The 23,723-nt window shown below is 40.0% G+C and overlaps 2 protein-coding genes across 2 annotated transcripts in view; one reads left to right on the top strand and one right to left on the bottom strand.

Annotated features, from left to right (window-relative positions):
* Positions 1–23,723, bottom strand: part of FAM107B (family with sequence similarity 107 member B) — a gene marked incomplete at its 5' end in the record, with an annotated part of 217,971 nt that overhangs the window by 88,844 nt on the left and 105,404 nt on the right. The gene's annotated exons all lie outside the window — the stretch shown is intronic.
* On the top strand, positions 18,554–20,098 carry LOC308614539 (heterogeneous nuclear ribonucleoprotein A1). The gene has a single exon (XM_081228979.1). It carries the CDS (start codon positions 18,637–18,639, stop codon positions 19,771–19,773), a length of 1,137 nt encoding a protein of 378 aa, XP_081085105.1. The 5' UTR covers positions 18,554–18,636; the 3' UTR covers positions 19,774–20,098.

Here is a 23,723-nt window from a genome sequence, read left to right as displayed (position 1 = left end):
TTGATTTCCTTTTTTACAAAACACTTGCTCTTTGTTATTTATAATTTTAAAATCAAAGGGGCTCTATAATATAATGGTGATTAATATCTGCAACTAAATATCACCTAAGAGTCAAAAGAAACAGCTGTTAGTCACATAAACAACAAGGGCATGGTGCAAAGATCTGAGTTTTACGTCTTTTTCTTTACATAAATCCAAAACCAGAAAAAGAGGATTTCCTGACTGTCTTCCTGTACATTAAAACTAAAATCTCTAAAAGCAAAGGGAGGGGAAAAAACACTCAGACGCTCATCCTGTCAAAAATATTAGATGTCTTAGTAGTAAATATTAATGAGTAAACAATCTCTGCACGTAAGCATAATAAAGATAATTCCTATATGCTTCCTGATTCGAATAACTAACACAGAAAACAAGTGGCCAATTCACTGAGAACACTCTACGTTTTTCTTCAACTTTTTTTTCTTCTTGCTCTACATTCCAGATACATTTCTATTAGCAGGAAGTATCCCTTAAAATACTTGAATTGGTAGTAACTAGTTGAATGCCATTTATATATACTTACCTGCCTTTTAAGCAATGCAATAAAGTAGGTCCATGGAATTATAGAAAAAAGACTAGGCTAGGGCAGAAGGGATCTAAATCATGGCTCTGCTACCAACTAGCTTTGTGACTTTGGACAAGATATTTAACTCACTGCAGGCTCTTTCCTCTGGACTTAGTGATTAATGATTTTATTGCAACATAAATCTAGATAAATCCATGTTCCATGTAAACATTACAGCACTATTACACACACACACACATATATACATGTATAGAGAGAGAGGTGTGTGTACACATATACGCTATATCTAAAAATTACAGCATTAGTGGTTTTTCTGCTGCTATATCCCATCTTGGCTGCAAAGGGAGGACTGCTCAGTCCACTCTGGGCTTGCACCTGAAGTCCAAAATGCAGTTAATGTTAAATCTTGCCAGAGAAAGCTTGCTTATTAACTCTGCCTAGAGAATTGCCAAACGTTTGAAGTGCTAATGATTCCTGGGCTTTAAAAAGTGCTCTTCGAGGGCTTCCCTGGTGGCGCAGTGGTTGAGAGTCCGCCTGCCGATGCAGAGGACGCGGGTTCGTGCCCTGGTCTGGGAGGATCCCGCGTGCCTCGGAGCGGCTGGGCTCGTGAGCCATGGCCGTTGAGCCTGCGCGTCCGGAGCCTGTGCTCCGCGGCGGGGAGGGGCCGCAGCAGTGAGAGGCCCGCCTACCACAAAAAAAAAAAAAAAAAAAAAGTGCTCTTCGAGCAATAACATTCTTTTATGTGTTCCACCAAATGCTACCTAATATTAACTGTAGCTGGATAATGTTAAATTAATAAGGAGTTAAACTTGATAAGGAAAGAGAGAAAGAATGACTGATAAAAGGGCAGAGTGCTTCTGGGGTAGCTGAAGGCTCTTTCTGGAGATGTGCTGTAATCCTCCCCAGGCGCTTCTCAGTCACCGAAACAACCTGCCTCATTCTTATTCCAGCTTGACCTGATGACTGCCCCTCTGCAAGGCAACAGCTGAGACACATTGCAAGAAACTGCACTTTGACATGCACCTGCTTTTCCCAGATCGTTCCTCTCAACAACTGCTTAAGCCATCTGCTCTCATCTACATGAGTGCATAAACAACTACTTAAAAGGATAAATGAGAGAAGTACAAAGGTAGAATGAAACTTTTTCTTTAAAAGACCAATAAAATGGACAAAACTTTGTCCAAAATGATGAGAGATAGAAAGAGAGACAAAGTAAAAATAATATTAGGAATGAAAATGGAGGCATAACTATTGATACTCAAAGATACTCAAAAGAGAATACAGAAACACTAGGAACAACTTGATCTGAAAATTTAAGTGAAATGGAAAAATTCCCAGAAACATTCAACTTGCTACAACCAACTCAGAATGAAATAGGAAACTGGGAGAGTCCCACATGCTACTGATGAATTGGATCAGCAATTAAAATTTTCTCACAGAATAGGAGGAACCCAGTATTATGGAAATTGATTTTCAGAATGACTAATGATATTAATGGCTTAGAGATATGCTTAATCTTTCTGAGAGACAGTTTATCAACGTGACCAATTAAAAGCAGAACTTCCCTTTTTACTCTCAACTTCCCTACTCACCCCCCCACCCCTTATCAGGAGGACCACCCCTGACACTATCAGTCCTACCACTTTAGGTAATCTTCATTTCCTCTCGGGCCCTACATCCACTTGGGTCACAAAACCAATCCATTGCTTTCACTATATTCCTCTCATATCTGCATGTTCCTCTCCATCTCTAGCAAATTCTGCCTGGACCACAGATACTTAATCCTCATTGAATGGACATCTATGGGCTACCCTCCTCCCATATGCCCACACAGCAAACACTATCGCCCAAGCCATAGCACCAGCAGGCCCCGTCCAATATAACAAGTTATGTAAGTCTTCCTCCCTCAGACCCAGACCTCTGGTTTTTCCTTGATTAAAATTCAAAGTTACAGGCTTCCCTGGTGGCGCAGTGGTTGAGAGTCCGCCTGAAGATGCAGGGGACACAGGTTCGTGCCCCGGTCCGGGAAAATCCCACATGCCACGGAACGGCTGGGCCCTTGAGCCATGGCCGCTGAGCCTGCGGGTTCGGAGCCTGTGCTCCGCAACAGGAGAGGCCACAACAGTGAGAGGCCCGCCTACCGCAAAAAAAAAAAGAAAAAAAAAATTCAAGGTTACTTCTTTCTTTAGGAAATTGTTTTCTTAAAAATAGAACTACCGTATGATCCAGCAATCCCTCTTCTGGGTGTACACACAAAGGAAATGAAATCAGTACTTTGAAGAGATACAATATCTGCACCCCCATGTTCACTGCAGAATTATTCACAGTTGCCAAGATTGTGTATCAGGAAAACAGCCTAAATGTCTGTCCATGAGTAAAAAAATTGTGATGTGTATATACAGTGGAATATTACTCAGCTTTAAAAAGAAAAAGAGGGACTTCCCTGGCAGTCCAGTGGTTAAGACTCTGCGCTCCCACTGCTGGGGGCACGGGTTCCATCTCTGGTCGGGGAACTAAGATCCCACATGCCGCATATCGCAGCCAAAACAAAACAAAACAAAACAAAACCTGTCATTTGCAACAATGTGGATGAACCTGGCGGACATTATGAAAATATGAAATAAGTCAGACACAGAAAGAACAGAACTACATGATTGCACTTATATGTGGAATCTAAAAGAGTCAAATACACAGAAGCAGAGAACAGAATGGCCGTTACTAGGGGCAGGAAGGCAGGGGAAATGGAGAAATGTTGGTCAAAGAGTACTAAGTTGCAGTTATGTAGGAAGAATAAGCCTAGAGGTATAATATACAGCATGGTGACTATAGTTAATAATATTGTATTGTGTACTGGAAATTTCCTAAGAGAATAGATTTCAAGTGCTCTCATCACACACAAACACACACACACACACACACACAGACAAAATGGTAACTATGTGAGATTATGTTAATTAGCTTGACTGTACTGATCATTTCACTATGTATGTGTGTATCAAATCAGCATGTTACATACTGTAAATATATACAATTTTTATTTTTCAAATGGCTTTCTTTTCCCTCAAACAGTTGTCATAGGGAGCCAGCGTTAATGAATTCAGCTGAGCTGAAAATTAAGAAAATATATAGAGGCAGGGGAAGTTTACTTTTATAGAATAATGCATTTTCTCATGAATTATAGTTACTGGGCAGAGTTATTACTTTAAAAGAAGACCTGTACACATCTTCAGAAATAGTATTTAGCTTCTTAAGGTTTTAGAAAGACCTGGGTCTTAAATATTATTGGTTATGAACAGCTCTCAAAACATATGTCTAGATAACTTTTTCCTAATTAGCTATGTTCTTTGTATGATTAGGATGAAAATAGGTAAGCCAACTCCTGAACAACTCTGAATATTTCTTCTTTCATGAAATTTTTCTGATCTATTGTACTACTTTGGATAATAAATTTAATTCAATTCCTGACTTTTCTTATCTTCTCAAAATAGAACTGAATTCCCAAATGAAACTTTTTTTTGTAATCTACAAAGTGACATGTGGATTTAGAATTAATATGTTCTTTTATTGTCATTTATTTTTGAGCAAGTTGTAACTCCCAACAATGGGAAAAAATCAAATTTTTTCACATTATGGAAGTTATAAAATAATATAATAAAACAATGCCTGGAGAAGAGTTCCATGCCCTGTGTAAGACAAAGAAGGCTTGCTTTGCCTACCAGAGGACCGAATATTACAGTGATCAAGTCCCCAGACCAAATGATAGGAGTTTGTGTCCTATATCCCCTACTTAGCAGCTGAGTAACCTTGGCCAAATTATTCACCTTCTCTAAGGCTCAGTTTTTCCCATCAGTAAAATGGGGATTTATTCACTTAACAATATTTCTCAAGTATGTTCTTTGTTCCAGGCTCTGTTCTATTCTAGTTCCTGAGAATACAACAGTGAACACAACAGAGAAAAATCCCTGCCTTTATCCGATGCATACTCTAGACCAAGGAGTCAAACAGGAAAGGAAGGAAGGAAAGAGAGGAGAAGAGAAGAGAAGAACAATAGAAAGGCATATAGTATGTTTGATAGCATTCGTTACGGCTATGCTATAGAAAAAAAATTAAGCTGGATAGATAACTAATAAGGACCTACAGTGTAGCACAGGGAACTCTACTCATTACTCTGTAATGACCTATATGGGAAAAGAATCTAAAAAGGAGTGGATATATGTATATGTATAACAGATTCACTTGGCTATACACCTGAAACTAACAGAACATTGTAAATCCACTATACCCCAATAAAAATTTTTAAAAAATAAAATAAAATAAATTAAGCTGGGAAGGGGATAGAAAGTGGTGGTGAGAATGTGCAATTTTAAATAGGGTGGCAAGAGAAGGTTTCTCTGAGAAAGTGACATTTGAGCAAACACCTGAAGCCTGTGAAGGTGTTCCTTGTGCAGGCAAAGTTTTGTAGGTAGCTGGAAGAACAGTGCAGAGGGCATGAGGCTGACACACACGGTAAATTCAAGGAACAGCAGGAAGGTGGCAAAGCCGAAGGGCAGGGTCCCTGAGAGATGATGAATAATGAGGTCAGAGCACGGAAGGCCCTGTCAGCTGGCTTTCACTCCGAATGCGCTGGGAAGCCACGGCAGGGTTTTGAGCAGAGGAGAGACCTGTTTGACATATGTTTTCAAGGGATCACCCAGTTGCCGGGGTGAAGATAGACTCAGGGGACCAAAGGTGGAAGCAGAAAGAACACTTGGAAGGCTGTGCATTCATCTGGGAGAGAGAATGTGGTGGTTGGAATCAGAGCGATGAGAAACGGTCACAGGATGGTATTGTGAAGGTAGAACCATCTGGATTTGCTGATGGATTATGAGACGGTGAATGGGAGGGAGGAAAAAAAGAGTCAAGGATGACTCCAAAGTTTGGGGCCTGAGGACTTGGAAGGATGGCGTTTCCTTTTGCTGAGAAGGGGGAGCCTATGAGAGGAACCGCCCTAGGTGAGAATATCAGAAGTTCAGCTTTGGGTACATTGAGTCTGAGACGTCCTCAGTGATCCAAGTGAAAAGATCAAGTAAGTAGAGTTGACCCTGGAACCACATGGGTTTGGACTGCACAGGCCCACTTATGCCGAGATTTTTTCCCTAAATGCACACTACGTAGTCTTGGTTGGCTGAATCCGCCCATGAGGAGCTGCGGACATGGAGGGCCGACTGCCAATTATACTCGGATTTTCGACTCCAAGAAGGGTCTGTGCCCCTAAAACCCGCGTTGTGCAAGGGTCAACTGTATTTGGACACGGGTTTAGAATTAAGAGGAGAGGTCCAGGCTGTGGCTATACATTTAGGAGTCATCTGTGGGTGTATGACACTGAAAGCCAGAAGACTGCATATATCACCAAGAAAATGACTTAGGTCTGCACCCTGGACCACCTGGCATTTAAAGATCAGGGAGGTAATTGGAAAGTAGTAAAAGAGACTGAGAATGCACAGCCAGTGAAAGGGAATGAAAACCAAGAGATTAGCGTTCTGGAGGCCAGGTGAGACCAGTGTTTCAAGAAGGCTAGAGCGGTCAGCTATCTCAAACACTGCTGGAAGCCCAGCAAGATGGGGGTTGAGAACTGACCATTGGATTTACACACTCCATGTCACTGGTGGAGCAGCAGGGGTGGAGACCTGGATGGGGCAGCTCAAGAAAGAATGGGGGACAATATTCACTGCAGCACTATTTACAGTAGCCAAGCCATGGAAGCAACCTAAGTGTCCCTCAACAGAGGAATGGATAAAGAAGATGTGGCACATATATGCAATGCAATATGACTCAGCCCTAAAAAAGAAGGAAATTTTGCCATTTGCAGCAACATGGGTGGACACAGAGATTCTCATACTAAGTGAAGTAAGCCAGACAGAGAAAAACAAATATTGTATGACGTCACTTATATGTGAAATCTAAAAAATAATACAAATGAATCTATTTACCAAACAGAAACAGACTCACAGACATAAAAAACAAACTTATGGGGCTTCCCTGGTGGCGCAGTGGTTGGGAGTCCGCCTGCCGATGCAGGGGACACAGGTTCGTGCCCCTATCCCGGAGGATCCCACGTGCCGCGCAGCGGCTGGGCCCGCGAGCCAGGGCCGTGGAGCCTGTGTGTCCGGAGCCTGTGCTCCGCAACGGGAGAGGCCACAGCAGTGAGAGGCCCACGTACAGCAAAAAAAAAAAAAAAAAAAAAAAAAACTTATGGTTACCAAAGGGGAAAGGGGACGATAAATTAGGAGCTTGGGATTAACAGATACACACTACTAGATATAAAATAGGTAAGCAACAAGGATTTACTGTATAACACAGGGAATATACTCAATATGTTGAAATTACCTAGAATGGAAAATAATATAAAATTTTATATATATATATATATATATATATATATATATATATATATATATATCTGAATCACTTTGTTCTATACCTGAAACTAACACAATATTTTAAATCAACTAAATTTCCATTTAAAAAAAAAGAAAGAAAGAATGGGAGGGGAGGAACTGGAGGAAGCTGGTATAGGCAGCTTTTTCTAGGGAGGTAGGTGGAGGGAAATATAGAGATTCTATTTATTGTTTGGTTTGTTTTTAAATTGGAAGGAATTGATGGCATGTTGAGGCCTGGGTGTAATTCTTCTTACTTTCTTTGTAAGCTGATGGGAATGATCCCGTATGGAGAGAATTAATGATTATCCTTATTGGTCTTTTGAATATTAAACCCTGACCTCGCTAAAGGGGAGATTCTGCTCAGGCAGTTTCCCTCCCGTTGGCGTGAACACACTTGCCCCCTCTGAACCCTGTTCATGCTGTTCCCTGGGGCAGGAATGCTATTTCTCCCCCTTTTAACAGATCCAAATTCTACCCGCGCATTAAATTTCAGCTCAAGCCCTACTTTCCCCACAAGGCAGTCTCTAACTTTTGTAATCTGGATTTGTTGCTTCTTTTATTTTCCTTATAACACCCAGTATTTTTCAAACACTCATTAAGTGTCCTTGTGTGCAAATGAATGAGCTAGATTTGGGACAACAACACATTAACTAAAAAGCACGGGGACTTCCCTGGTGGTGCAGTGGTTAAGATCCGCCTGCCAACACAGGGTACACAGGTTCGAGCCCTGGTCCGGGAAGATCCCACATGCTGCGGAGCAACTAAGCCCTGTGTGCCATAACTACTGAGCCTGTGCTCTATAGCCCGCAAGCCACAACTACTGAGCCCACGTGCCACAACTACTGAAGCCCGCGCGCCTAGAGCCCGTGCTCCGCAACAAGAGAAGCCATTGCAATGAGAAGCCCGCGCACCACAACGAAGAGTAGCCCCCACTTGCCACAGCTAGAGAAAGCCCACGTGCAGCAATGAAGACCCAATGCAGCCAAAAATAAATAAATAAGCAAGTTATCTACACTCTAGAAGGCAACAAACTTGCTATCTGTCACATATTATGATTTTTTTGTACCTATCTTTTTTTCCCCCTAATTACCTTGAAAATCTTGAAGGCAGACAGGAATCGATATTTTCATCCTGTTGGTGTTTTTAGCACAGTGAGAGAGCCATGAGAGAAACTAGATAGATATTGGTTGAATTATATTAAAAATCAGTATGATGGAATTATTTAAAGGATCATTATATTACTTCCCAATTATAGAAATAATCACCAAAAACTCAGCTTATCAGTTTATTCCTTCAAACATTTTTATAGCAATTATTTTAAATCCTTCCAAAAGATGTTAGATAATTCCCTGCTGTGTCATAGAAAGGTTCTTAGAGACGTTATTTAAAAAAATGATTCTGATCTCCTTGTGGCAGGCAGAGTTGAGTCTTTATTGGGAATTTTGATAAAGGCACATTGCCCATTTAAAGGAATGGCTGTTTTTAAGACTCAGTTTTCTGTATAGGAAAAGAACCTGATTAGCGGTTCTCCGGAGCAACTGGAAACTTGTGCTTTCAAAATAGATGGAAGCAAATGCAAAGACAAGGGGCATTGTTTAACTGAGATTTCCACAATTCTCAATGCTCTCCCAATGACACAGAGTCAGCCCAGGGGACTACTAATGAGGTACAAACATGAATATGCATGAGCTTGAATCATGACCAGAGGCTGATAAAGGGTATTGTCCTTCGCCTGGGTCCGCCTGGTATAAAAAAGTGGAGGCACTTGGGGAATATACAGTTGGCAAGTTTGTGGCAGGTTTTCTCCTAGGCTTCTGAGAACACAAGACTTGATTGAATAAGAACAGCAATCCTGTAGCAGATGCAAACTGGTATATATAGAATGGATAAACAGCAAGGTCCTCCGGGATAGCACAGGGAACTATATTCAATCTTCTGTGATAAACCATAAAGGAAAAGAATATCAAAAAGACTGTGTATATATGCATACCTGAGTCACTTTGCTGTACGGCAGTAATTAACACGGCATTGTCATTCAACTATACTTCAATAAAAAATAGATTAAAAAAGATACACTTGAATCCCTTATAATAGTCAGTTAAAGAGAGAGTAGCAAAAGCACAAAAATAAAGTAAGAATCAGAAGGGCAGGGGAGCAGATAAGAGGAGAAGGAAGGGGAGAGGGAACGGTAAGAGGGAGAGGGGCCGGGAAGGACTTACAGGGGATAGGAGTGGGGTGGGAGAGGAGAAGAGGAAATAAAGAGGCTGGAAAGAACAGGAAATTAGCAGGGAGAAAGACACAGGATATTTTAAGATTTTTTTTTTTTTTTGAAGGTCGTGCCTTGGTTTTCACCGTGAATTCAAGACTCAGGAAACAAACCTTCCTGTTGAGGCAGGTGTGAGATTCTCGCTAGGCACCTTATAAGTGGTTGTTGTCTGTTAAGAGGATCTACAAAGAGAAGGGGGAGGGGGTGCATCTGAAGACTGTGGCCTTTTCCCTGGGGAAGACAGATGTCTCTTAAACTTGAAATGGCCAAGTGAGAGAGAGCCCTGGTCTTGCTCAAGAAGGAGTCAAGCCATGCAGGAGACACAGTCTAAAAAACAAAACTGGCATGCATCGAATACGATTTAACATAAACTTGTACATTCTGTCATTGAAACTTCATACAAGTATCCTTGAAAGTTTGCTTTACACCACTTTGCTTTTATGAAAGACTTACATTAGTACCTGTTTTCGCTAACCAAAAGAAATCCTCCGAAGCAGATTTTTGCTTTTATGAAAAAAAGGCAAAAAGCCAAAATAGTGTTCATCGTCTGTTTTGCAACAGGTTGTTATAAAGGCAGTGAGCATCCAGGCCAGGAGAGGGGCCCCGCCATCTCCTTCCCTGGGAACTGCATTCAGCATCTCAGCATCAAGTCTCTATAGCTTTGAACTGTGTCTGTAAGCATCTCTGCTTTAACTCAATTTATTTTGTGCAACCACTAGCAAGATGGATAAGATATAATTCCTTCTTCACTTTACACCATTTCAGCTTACAAAAGGTTTCATAGGCTCTACTTTCGGATAGTGGGGAAATGGCAGACCTCGTTTCATTGGACTTCATGTGCTTTTCTTCCTTTCTCTCTTTTTTTTACAAATTGAAAGTTTGTGTCAACCCTGCATTGAGCAAGTCTATCGGTGCCATTCTTCCAACAGCATTTGCTGACTTTGTGTTTCTGTGTCACATTTTGGAATTTGTACAGTATGTTCAACTTTCTTATTACAATTATATTTGTTAATGATGGTCTGTGATCAGTGACCTTTGATGACTTGCTGAAGGCTCAGATGATGGTTAGCATTTTTTAGCAATAACGTATTTTTTTAAATTAAGGAATGCACATTGTTTTTTTAGACATAATGCTATTGCACACTTAATAGACTATAGGAGAGCATAAACAGAACTTTTACATGCACTGGGAAACCAAAAAATTCGTGTGACTCACCTTATTGCGACATTCACTTTATTGCTGTGGTCTGAACGAGAACCTGCAATATTTCTGAGGTGTATCTGTATCATAATTTCACAATTGGTGACTTCTTTGAATTGAGGAAACAGAAGAAGTAACTGTCTATGTTTGAGTTCAGACAACAATTGAACGATAAGTTCAGACCCAAGATCAATGAATAGCAAGAGTAGTTGTCCTGGTAGGAAAGGCAGAGCACAGCCCATCTCAGGAAGGGCTGTTGGGAGACTAGAAATAACAGGTAGTGAACATTCAGGTAGAAGTCAAAGAAATAGCCCCAGGCTCACACAAGGGCCAGGCTGGAGCCTCGTTACTGCTCAACATTTAGATTTTCTAAATCTCAGGTTGTCTTGAGGATTGTTCCCTATAATTATCAGAGGGCCATTCTCCAAAAGTACAAACCTTGACTCTTGGAGATTTCCTTTCCTGATTCCCAGCCAGGGCAAGCTATACTGACCTTCACTAATTCCAGTTAATCCTAATATGTCTAACAATCTTTGTTGGAAACTTTAATTCCTCAAATCTGAATAGTTCATATGCAGACTGCCTACAGTGAGAGCTCACAGAATCTTGGGTCTTATTTTTGTAAGTACTTTTGGTTTTCAAACTGCAGTAGGTAAGAATTTTTGTGAAAGTTTTCTTGAGGTATAATTTACACACGGTAAAATTTACTCTTTTTAATGTACAGCTCTATGAATTTTGACAGATATATATGGTTGTATAATCACCACCACAATTACGATAGAGAATATTTTCATCACCTGAAAAGGTTGTTTCAGGCCCATTTGTGATCAATACTCTCCTCCCACCTTTAGCCCCTGCAGTTACTCCTCTGATTTTTGCCTCATAGTTTTTGCCTTTTCTGGAATGTTGGGTGAATGGTATTATACAGTTTGCAGTCTTTCCTGTATGGCTTCTTTCATTTAACATGAAGTTTTGAGATTCATCCGTGTTCTTGGATGTAAGAGTAGTTTGGTTCTTTTATTGCCAAGTGGTATTCCACTGTATGGATGTACCACAACTTATCCATTTCTAGTTGAAAGTTTCCATCATTTCCATTGTTGGGTGACTATGAATAAAACTGCTGTAAATATTTTGTACAGGTCTTTATGAGGATATATGTTTTCATTTCTCTTAAGTAAGTGCCTAGGAGTAGGATCATTGGGTCGTACAGTGTCATGAGTCGAATTGTGTCCCCCAAAAAAGATATGTTGAAGTCCTAACCCCCAGTACCCCAGAACATGATCTTATTTGGAAATAAATCATTGCAGATGTAATTAATTAAGATGAGGTCCTACTGGAATAGGGAGGGCCCTTAATCTAATTGGTATCCTTATGAGGGGACAACTTGATTTCACACTTCTAGCCACCAGAAGTGTGAGATGATAGATATCTGTTGTTTTAAGCCACCTCGTTTGTGATACTTTATACAACAATCCTAGAAAATAATACACATGGGAAGGGTATATTTTGCCAGATAGGAGCTGCCAGACCATTTTCCACACTGCCTGTGTTTACATTCCCAACAGTGATGCATGAGAGGTACGGTTGTTCTACCACCTGTCAGCACTTGGTGTTGTCCTGTTTTTTATTTTACCCCTTCTAATAAGTATGTAGTGATATCTCTTTGTGGTTTTAATTTTCATTTCCCTAATGGTTTATGATGTTGAGCATCTTTTCACGTGCTTACTTGCCAACCATAGATCTTCTCTAGTGAAATATCTGTTTAGGTCTTTTATCCAGCTGTTATTGGTTGTGTGTTTTCTTAGTGACTGAGTCTTAAGCGTTCTTTTACCTGTTATCAGGTGTATGTTTTGCGGGTGTTTTATCCCTCCCTGTGACTTCTCTTTTTATTTTCTTAACAGTGTCTTTTGAAGAAGAAAAAACTAAATTTAATGATGTCTTACTTATCCATTTCTTCTTTTATGGTTTGTGTTTTTGTGTCATAGCTAAAAAAACCTTTGCCCAAAGCCAAGGTCAAAAATATTTTCTCTTATGTTTTCTTCTAGAAGTTTTATAGATTTTTGCTTTTACATTTTGGTCTATGATCTATTTCAGTTAATATTTCTATTAATTTTTGCATAGGATGCTAGGTAAGGGTGAGTTCCACCTTTTTTTTTTTTATATGGATGTACAATTGCTCCAGTCCCATTTGTTAAAAAGACCATTTTTTATATATCGAATTACCTTGGTAGCTTTGTTGGAAATCAACTGACTATATAAATGTGAGTATATTTTTGGACTTTCCATTCTGTTGCATGTATCTCTAGATCTCTCCTTTTGTCACTACCACGCGGCATTATTTGTCTTGCTTTAAAATAAGTATTAAAATCAAGCAGTGTGAGTCATCCAACTTTGGTTTTCTTCAAAGTTACTTTGGTTATGCTAGGTCCTTTGTTTTTCCATATACACCTTAGAATCAACATGTCAATTTTTTTTCAAAAATCTTCCTGGAATTTTAATTGAGATGATATTAAATCTGTAGCTCGATTTGGGGAGAACTGACATATTAACATTTAGTCTTCTAATCTACAAACATGGTATATCTTTCCATTTAGTTAGGGCTTTTTAGATTTCTCCCATTACTGTTTTGTACTTTTCAGCATACAGACCTTGCACATATTTTGTTAAAGTTATCCCTACATATTTCATTGTTTTGATGCTATTCTAAATGATACGTTTTAAAAATGTCAACTTCTGGGCTTCCCTGGTGGTGCAGTGGTTGAGAGTCCACCTGCTGATTCAGGGGACACGGGTTCGTGCCCCAGTCTGGGAAGATCCCACATGCCGCGGAGAGGCTGGGCCCGTGAGCCATGGCCGCTGAGCCTGTGCATCTGGAGCCTGTGCTCCGCGGTGGGAGAGGCCACAACAGTGAGAGGCCCGCACACCACAAAAAAAAAAAAAAAAAAGTCAACTTCTAATTATTTATTGCTACTATATAGAAATACAATTGATTTGCATATATTGACCTTGTACCCTATGAACTTGATAAACTCTCATACTACTTCTAGGAGTTTTTTGGCGGGTTTTTTGTGATTCCTTTGGGATTCTTAATGCAGATAATCATTCATTTGCAATAAAAAGTTTTATTTTTTAGAGTCTCTGTTTTTCATATTTGATAATCCTTTCAGGGGACTCCAGGGGAAGTGGCATGCCTGCAGCAAATGAGAAGAATGATATTCATTTCCATATTTATAGGTTTGCAAAGCACCCATTAAACTGCTGCTTATACTGAATGAATTCATTAAAAAATTTTCTCTTAAACTGTGCCTGTGTTATTTGTGTTCCGTGATTGACTCCTACTGCAGACTCTTTGGTTCTAAGCCCTTAAGTGTTCAAACTATGCAATTTACTTTGGATGAAATATTTCCTCTTGCAGGCCATTTTTTAAAATTTATACGAAATGGAACATTTTGTGGCTAGACATAAACCAAATGCCACAGGGCAAGGGAATATTAAAGCAAGACATTTGATTAAAGAGTTAAGACCAAGGAATTAAAGAATGTAAAGGATGGGGGAAGAAAAGATAATTCTTAGCTTAGGCTGCAAGTCTATTAAAGGAAACAGGATACATGGCCTTGAGAACTCCCCTAGACTCCCAGAGTAGATGCATATGTTGATTTGAGGTTAGGGATGAGAGGAAGGAGAATAAACAAGATTTGTAATGGAAGGATTCAGATTCTTTGAGGCTGTCCCAGTTGATGTGGGGTGGCACCAGCCAAGTTCCACAGCTTCCTTGTTAGCTGCTGGAAACAGAATACAGCACGTGGAAGGCAAAAAGGAAAGGGGGCAAAAATTCTGCAAGGTGAAAAGACATATAAAAATATCTTGAGGTTAAGAGAAGATATGTCCAGACAACATACACTAACAATAAAATCTATTCACGTTACTCTGTGGCTCCCAGGTACTTGGTCTTTAAGCTCTTTACAGAACACATCTAAATCCAGAGAAACGACTCCCTTATACCAACAAAGTTTTTCCACAATCTTTCCATAAAGTGATACACCTGGTTTTTATTTTTTTAATCTTGGTTATTCCATCAACACCTTTAATGAAGTCTGTTTTTCAACCTTCAATTCATAAGCATTCGTGCATCTACACTGGGGCCAGGCAGTGTTTCAAGACCTAAGAATTTGGAAATTAAAAATGAGTTCATTGCTCTCAGCAAGCTCACAGCCCAGTGAAGGAGACAGACAACTAAGCAAATAGTTATGATGTAATAAAATGCTGTGATGGACGAACAGCTGGGAGCCAGGATATGGGAGGCTTCACCCAGGCTGGAGAGGAAAGCCAGAGAAAGCTTCCTGGAGAAGACTGCACCCAAGTTGTCTGATAAAGGACTTGTACCCTGGACATCCTTTCAGCAGCTCTAAGTTCAGGTAGATGGTCAGTTAATCAGAGCAGGCAGTTACATAAAAATAATCTATGCCTTGAACACTTAATTCCACATAAACTCATATGGGGCATTTATTCACCAGCTTACTTTGTTGTAGGGTCAAGGTTTTCTATTAAGCGTAAGCCTTCTAATTGGAGTTTCCTTGCCTTATTTCCTGCACAGATCACACCCATAATGCATTAACTACACAATTTCCAGTTTGTTTTTTTTAATGGGAGCAAGAATGGGGAGAGAATTGCAAAGCAATCTGAGTACAGAGTCCTTCTTGATTTTTACTACTTCACTCATCTTGTATAATTCTCTTGCCCACACCTATCTGACAACAATTTGTCTTCAACAGCTCATCTTCCTTATTTTCCAAAGCATCTGATTTTATCTTCATGATAACCACCCCCTTTCTTTTGGCACTCACATTTTGTTGACTTATTTCATGTCTAATTATATTACGGTATTATAATAACAACAGGTGTAAACAAGTTTGAAGCAAACACATCTTTTTCTCAGGAAAAAAACAATTCAAGCAGTAGATGCAGAAGTGTGTGGAGAACAGCCTATCAGCTGCAAGAGTCTAGGATGCCACAGGACTCACCATATACACCCTACCAAGAGAATTTAGAGTGACGATTAATCCAGCAGGTAGCTAAGTGGAGACCTATTTAAAGGACATCAAAGATGGACAAGGCACAAATATTCCAAGGAGAGTGAGCAGCACAGAGGTATGGGGACGGGCCACAAAATCATCACAAATATATACGGAAGATTTGATGAGTTGAGACTTCAAGCTAAATGCCCCAGAGTTGGGCTTTGTGTTCTAAAGGCGTACAAAACTATTCATTTTCCCTTAATTTTTCCACTGTTTAACAAAAGCGTCAAACTCATCTTTCCCAACAGTAATACTCAACATTGCTGAGGATACTACTTTTTTTTAATGTGGAAAATAGATAGAAGCCTTTATGTGTTATGATAAAACAGCATAGGGTTGAAAAATTATTCCATTCATTGACATTATTTCTAGTGATTATATTATGTTACTAGGCCTAGCAGGTTAGAGCATGAGATAATATTTTGTGGGGTTTTTTTAGAAAAATAAATTTATAATTTTACACACTTTAGTTTTAATTATGAAATTTTATCTGGCTCATAGCTAAATAAGGAGTATTTGCTAAATATCTTATATTCAGTCGGTGGACCCCTATAGCTGGGAAATCCCAAAAGCCCTATGATCACTGGAGTCCAACGTTCTTTCAAAGGAACTAAGGCTAGATTCTTACCCCACTGTCATTCATACATTTCACCAAGGTAATATCAGAGGTCCTCTCCAGTTTCCAAATTTTATCAATATTTTTTTATTGAAGTATAGCTGATTTACAATGTTGTGTTAATTTCTGCTGTACAGCAAAGTGACTTAGTTATACATATGTATACATTCTTTTTTATATAGTTTTCCATTATGGTTTATCCCAGGAGATTGGATGTAGTGCCCTGTGCTATACAGTAGGAACTTGTTGTTTATCCATTCTTATATAATAGTTCGCATCCTCTAAACCCAAACTCCCAATCCATCCCTCCCCCAAGGCAACCACCAGTATGTTCTCTATGCTGAGGACACCATTTTTTTTTTTTTTTTGCAGTATTGGCTATTTTTATTGCTTAAAATGTCTACTATTTTGAAGAATTAAAAACTTGTTATTTTGTTGGGCTTCCCTGGTGGCGCAGTGGTTGGGAGTCTGCCTGCCAATGCAGGGGACGCGGGTTCGAGCCCTGGTCTGGGAGGATCCCACATGCCGCGGAGCGGCTAGGCCCGTGAGCCACAACTACTGAGCCTGCGCGTCTGGAGCCTGTGCTCCGCAACGAGAGAGGCCGCGACAGTGAGAGGCCCGCGCACCACGATGAAGAGTGGCCCCCGCTTGCCACAACTAGAGATAGCCCTCGCACAGAAACGAAGACCCAACACAGCAAAAATAAATTAATTAATTAATAAACTCCTACCCCCAACGTCTTAAAAAAAAAAAACTTGTTATTTTGTTTAAATTTGTTTTTACTTCTTTGATTATTGGTAAGGAAGACGTTTATTTTTAAGCATTAGCCACGTGTATCTCCAGTTTTGTCAGTGCTTAGTTCATGCAAGAGCATGATGATTTATCTTGCAAATATTTTATCCAGATATTTCTTACTATTAAGGTTTATGTTTTGTTTTTTTTGACAGAATTTTGAAAATTTTAGATCTTTAAATATAACAATCTGCTCCTTTGTTTTTAAGTTGAGGCACTATTTTCCCCCCTCCCATGACTGGCAAATTTGCTTACTTAATGTTTATTATTCTTTATGATGTAATTTATTATTAGTTATTAAAAAATTTTACACTTTCATCATGCTGGAATTGTTTCAGAACTATTTGTCAAATAGATCTTCCCCTTCTCCTTATTCATTTGGAATGCCTTATTTATTACATATTTGATTCTTACATATTTGATAGTACCATGTTCTTTACATTATTAGAACTTTATAACATATTTTAATATTTGGTAGGGTTAAACTTCCTTTACCCATTACTCTTCTTTTTCAAAACTTTCTGAACTCCTTTCGTCATTTATTCTTTCATATGAAATCTAAAAAATTTTGTCTAGTTTCAAAAGCTCCTCTTGAAATTCTGATGTAATTATTGCAAATTTATAAATTAATTTTAAAAGAACTAATATTTTAGTAATGTTCTATTTCCTAATCCATAAACATGGCATATTTCATCATATATCCAAGTTGTTTATATGAATAACCCAGAAAAGACATTCATGATTCTTGTACATGTGCTGAAAAAGGCTATTTCTACATATTTTATGTTAGTGAGGATTGTGAACATCTTTTGTCTGTTCTAGATTTTAATGTATGGAGCCATCTAATGTAGTCTCTATTAAGAAAACGGCGATTGATTTTAGATAGATTTCTGTTTTGCATATAAATAAAATAGTTTTTATTCTTTATCCTAGTTTTTTAAACTTACTTTTTTAAAAAAAGTTTTAAAGTTTTTTAAACTTTACTTTTTTAAGAGTAAAAAGTTTTTTCACTTTTTAATGAACTTGCCAACATCAGTTACAAAGCATTCTTTTGAGTAATGGAGGACTGTAAAATGTCAGTTGCCTGTGTCATCCGCTACCATGGTATTTGTCCCCAAATGGTTCCTAGCAAACGGGAAACAAAGTAGAGGCAGCTGAGGCTGGTGCCCAGTTCAGAAAACACGTGGAGGACCATTAAGTAACCACTGGAAGTGCTGAAAGAGACCCATGAACAATGCAAATAACCTAGTGATAATGAGAACAGTAAATAAAACCATGAAAGCCATCAGGAGACGGGTGGAAGATATTCCAATGTTGGCTGAAAACACTGGAGAAGAAATGACGGAGCCAGTTTCCGCTGGGCCCAGGACTTGTTTAGCCCATTTCACCTCAAAATGAAAAGAACTTGGGGGTCAGCTCCCAAGGAGCTTGAACGTCCCTGCATAGAACTCCATATTTGGACACAGAAGCTGCGTTTATAACAAATGTGGTAAAACAGTTCAAGCAGCTGACACATGCAGGGAGAAAAGTGAAACTGTTAAATCAGTAACGCAGATGTCTTATATATACACTAATATGTATAAAAAGATAACTAATAAGAACCTGCTGTATAGAGATACGTTCGGTAGATTACTCCTTTCTGCTCGTGGACGCCGCCGAGTAAGCATCGTTAACGTCTCCCCCGCCCCCCTCCACTGCCGTCATGTCTAAGTCAGAGTCACCCAAAGAGCCCGAACAGCTGCGGAAGCTCTTCATCGGAGGTTTGAGCTTTGAAACAACCGATGAGAGTCTGAGGAGCCATTTTGAGCAGTGGGGAACGCTCACAGATTGTGTGGTAATGAGGGATCCAAACACCAAACGCTCCAGAGGCTTCGGGTTTGTCACATATGCCACTGTGGAGGAGGTGGATGCGGCCATGAATGCAAGGCCACACAAGGTGGATGGAAGAGTTGTGGAACCAAAGAGGGCCGTCTCAAGAGAAGATTCTCAAAGACCTGGTGCCCACTTAACTGTGAAAAAGATTTTTGTTGGTGGCATTAAAGAAGACACTGAAGAACATAATCTAAGAGATTATTTTGAACAGTATGGGAAAATTGAAGTGATTGAAATCATGACTGATCGAGGCAGTGGCAAAAAGAGAGGCTTTGCTTTCGTAACCTTTGATGACCATGACTCTGTAGACAAGATTGTCATTCAGAAATACCACACTGTGAATGGCCACAACTGTGAAGTAAGGAAAGCCCTGTCTAAGCAAGAGATGGCTAGTGCCTCATCCAGCCAAAGAGGTCGAAGTGGTTCTGGAAACTTTGGTGGTGGTCGTGGAGGTGGTTTTGGTGGGAATGACAACTTTGGTCGTGGAGGAAACTTCAGTGGTCGAGGTGGCTTTGGTGGCAGTCGTGGTGGTGGTGGATATGGTGGCAGTGGGGATGGCTATAATGGATTTGGTAATGATGGTGGTTATGGAGGAGGCGGCCCTGGTTACTCTGGAGGAAGCAGAGGCTATGGAAGTGGTGGACAGGGTTATGGAAACCAGGGCAGTGGCTATGGCGGGAGTGACAGCTATAACAACGGAGGAGGCGGAGGCGGCTTTGGCGGTGGTAGTGGAAGCAATTTTGGAAGTGGTGGAAGCTACAATGATTTTGGCAGTTACAACAATCAATCTTCCAATTTTGGACCCATGAAAGGAGGAAACTTTGGAGGCAGAAGTTCTGGCCCCTATGGTGGTGGAGGCCAATACTTTGCCAAACCCCGAAACCAAGGTGGCTATGGTGGTTCCAGCAGCAGCAGTAGCTATGGCAGTGGCAGAAGGTTTCGATTACTGCCAGGAAACAAAGCTTAGCAGGAGAGGAGAGCCAGAGAAGTGACAGGGAAGCTACAGGTTACAACAGATTTGTGAACTCAGCCAAGCACAGTGGTGGCAGGGCCTAGCTGCTACAAAGAAGACATGTTTTAGACAATACTCATGTGTATGGGCAAAACTCGAGGACTGTATTTGTGACTAATTGTATAACAGGTTATTTTAGTTTCTGTTCTGTGGAAAGTGTAAAGCATTCCAACAAAGGGTTTTAATGTAGATTTTTTTTTTTTTTTGCACCCATGCTGTTGATTGCTAAATGTAATAGTCTGATCATGACGCTGAATAAATGTGTCTTTAAAAAAAAAAAAAAAAAAAAAAAAGAACCTGCTGTATAAAAAACAATAAAAAAGAAAGAACAGACATGGAAAAAAATTTTTTAAATAATGCAGATGTCTTAGTAGGGAGGGGGGAGGGGCACTCTTGGGGTGGGAGTGGGAGGTACAAACTATCGGGTGTAGGACAGGCTCAAGGATGTGTTGTGCAACATGAGGAAGACAGCCAACATTTTGTAATCATTGTAAAGTGACCTTAAAAATTGTATTTAATTTTTTAAAACAAAATAAAATATTAAAAAATAACAATGCAGAGGTCTTGTAAACCTAAAGCACATACAGAACAAAGTTTAACTTGATCAGTAAATATTCAAGAGTGAGAAACACTTGTGCTCCTGGTGGCCCATTGTACTAAATGCATGACAATAATTCTGTTGATCAGAATGTCACTTCTGTGTGTGTGTGTGTGCATGTGTGTGTGTGTGTGTGAGAATCTCTCCTAACCTTGCCAGTTTTCCAGCGTGGCACCAAATCTCTGCCTCATGCCAGGGTCATCCTTCATTCCTTCTTCTCTGATTCCTGACAAAGCCTCATCTAACCACACACACCTTCCCTGGGCAGTGAGCAGAGCTTGGCCCCTGCTCTGAAATACAGACTGTGTATTTCCAGCCAGTCCCTGACAGTCATGAATGTGACCATCCTGGCAGCCTTGCAGGGAGCTCATCAGAACAGGCAAACAGGAGGGACCAGCTCTGCTTTGCAGCTGGGACACGATGTGCCAAAATGGCATTAATGTCGCGTGGAAGAGGAAAAGGCAGGTGGGACCAAGAGGATTTGTCTCTGGTTAGAATCGAGCTGCGGTTTACAATCCAGATCAAGTTTCTTAGTCATTTTTATGGTGAAATTCTAGCGATTTCAAAATCTAGTACTTGCGTAGAAGCAGAAAAAAAAGTGGCACAGAGGAATAACTGAATTAAATAAATATTCAGAAGTGCCTTAGCCCAGCTCCACTCAGTTTGACACTATAAGCAAAACCGTCCAACCCTGTGTGCAGCTGCTCGTAGATAAATGAACAGTTAATTTCAACAGGGCTGCTGAATAATCTAGGCTTAAAAGGAGATGTCCTAATGGAATCTGATCTCTTGCCTACCTCATTAAAAAACCTACAGCTGTACATCAAAGCAAATCACATCCTCCTCCTTCATTAGGGCCAACAGGAGGCTGGGGACACTGGGTCCCCCAGAAGTACACTTGGGACTCTTTGGATTCTTTTAAGACAGTGGTTATTTTGCAGCTGGCAAAGCAGATGAGAAGAGAAAAGCCATCTCCTGTTACGGTGATGATTTTATTTAGTTTTTTGAGGGCTGACCACTGCTGGCCACCGCCTGTCCCTGGGTGGCCCTGGATTTACACAAGACCCTTCTTATAGCTTGAATTAACTCAGACCCCTCCACTCTCCTCTGTCTTCAATATACAATTCATTAGGGGAACAATAAAAACAATGCTGTTTTATATCTGAGTGGCCATTTAGAGTTTTCAATTGTACCGGACAGTTGTCCAAGAGCTGGAGATCTTGGGTTGTAGATGCAAGAGTACAGTCTCTCCCAACGCTTCTGCTATTTGGTTTCTCATCTGAGGTCCTAGTTACTGCAGGACCTGACTTTCATGGAAACAGACTGTGGATTTAAGATGGATCATTTTATAGCTTTAGGTGTCTTATCAGTCTCCGTGTACCTCAGCAAAGCTCTTTGGGCCACGCATAAAAAGTACTACTGAGGACGTGATCAGTGACCTCTGAATTTGTTTCTGATCTGTCTCCATATGAGCTGTTTTTGCCTCCCTCCATCTCTTGGACGTCACACTATAAATCCTCCTCTATAATCCTGATTTTCCTCTGCACCAATTGGCTATGTTCTCTGTTCTCATCGACATCTCGCCCCTCCCAGGATGCTCCTAATTAGATATGACCGTGGCCCAAAGGTGACTTCAGAAAGGACATTTACAAGGCAGGCACCAGTGGGCCTGGTTCCTCCCGGGCATCAGCTGACCACCCAGGCGGTTTAGGTAAACTGCCATTTCTTGAACACTGTGGTCTCAATCATGGTCATTTGATTCAAAAGGAAAAATTCCTAAATGAATGGTTATTAATTCTTAAAGTACTGCCATCTGATTCTGCCAAAACATACTTTTAGCACAGTCTGAAATTTCCTACCTCCCAATATGTTTAATATTATACTTACAATATTATCATCAGAATGACTTTAGAAAGTGACCATGCAGCTAAACAGACGGGAGAGCCGTGCAGAAGCTAAAGGATGTCATACAGATAGCTGTTTAAAGTAGCAGCTCTGCCAGATAGAAAGAAGGTAAAAAGAATTTAGAGTAGAAACAAGCATTAAACAGATTGGTTGAATCCTATTAGGCTGTGGAGCAAAGAAGGGGAATGGAATCGGAGTTTGGAGGGAAGATCACATATAATTTGCCATAATCTAGGACACAACTGAGAGTAATTACAAAAGAATGAGCATGAATTCAGAGGACCTACAGTGTAGGACATTGACTTGGAGTACCCCCTTGGCAGAACCCATTAATAAAAAAGTCTCAGATCATTAGTCATTAAGGAAATGCAAATCAAAACCATAATAAGATACCACTTCACACCCACGAAGATGGCTATAATTTTTTTTAATGGAAAGTAACAAGAGCTGGGTAGGATCGAGAAATTGGAACCCTCACACATTGCTAGTGGGGATATAAAACAGTTCAGCTGCTGTGGAAAACAGTTTGGCTCAAAAAGCAAAACACAGAATTATCACACACATGACCCAGCAATTCCACTCCTAGGTATATACCTGAGAGAACTGAAAACAGGTGTTCACACAAATTCATGTACAGGAGCATTCATAGCAGGATTATTCACAAGAGTCCAAAGGGGGAAACAACCCAAATGTCCATCAATGGATAAATGAATACACAAATTGTGGTGTATCCATAAATGGAATATTATTCAGCCACAGAAATGAATAAAGTAGTGATACATACTACAACATGGATGAATCTCAAAAGCAAGCTAAGTGAAAGAAGCCAGACACAAAAATTCACATGTTGTATGCTTCCATTTATATGAAACACCCAGAATAGGTAAAACCATAGAAACTAAAAGCAGATTGGTGGTTCCCTGGGGCCAGGGGTAGTGAGTAATAGGGACTAGAACTGCTTAGTGGGAACAGGGCTTTATTTTGGAGTGACGGAAATGTCTTACAATGGGAAAAAAGGGGTGGTTTCACACATTGTGAATGCTGCTGAATTTTTTATTTTAAAATTGTTAATTTTATGTAACATGAATTTCACCTCAATTTTTTTTTTTTAAAAAAGGCTCAATATGACAGTCTATTGGTGAAAAAATTTATGCTGAATGTCTCTAGCTCTTCACTTTGTACTCAGGCCAGTCTCTCTAATTTATATGCTGCTCAATCTCTGAGGTCACCCCAATGCACTTGGAATGGAAATTCCACTTCCTTGGAACAGTATTGCCAAAAAATACTTGGAAAGAAAAATGAAATTAATGTGGCAAAGTATAATTGGTTCCTTGGTGGGTATGTTTAATACCAGGCCAGCTTAGAATGAAGTCTAAAGATAATTCTTCTTGCTTCGGCTCTC

Source organism: Mesoplodon bidens (assembly GCF_964165515.1).
Source record: "Mesoplodon bidens genome assembly, chromosome: 3".
Lineage (NCBI taxonomy): Eukaryota > Metazoa > Chordata > Mammalia > Artiodactyla > Ziphiidae > Mesoplodon > Mesoplodon bidens.
The sequence above is the reverse complement of the archived record's forward strand: the minus strand, read 5'-3'. Positions and strand labels throughout refer to the sequence as shown.

What these genes read in the sequence shown, in the direction of transcription:
- LOC308614539 (XM_081228979.1), top strand. Translation starts at nt 18,637, where the DNA reads ATGTCTAAGTCAGAGTCACCCAAAGAGCCCGAACAGCTGCGGAAGCTC.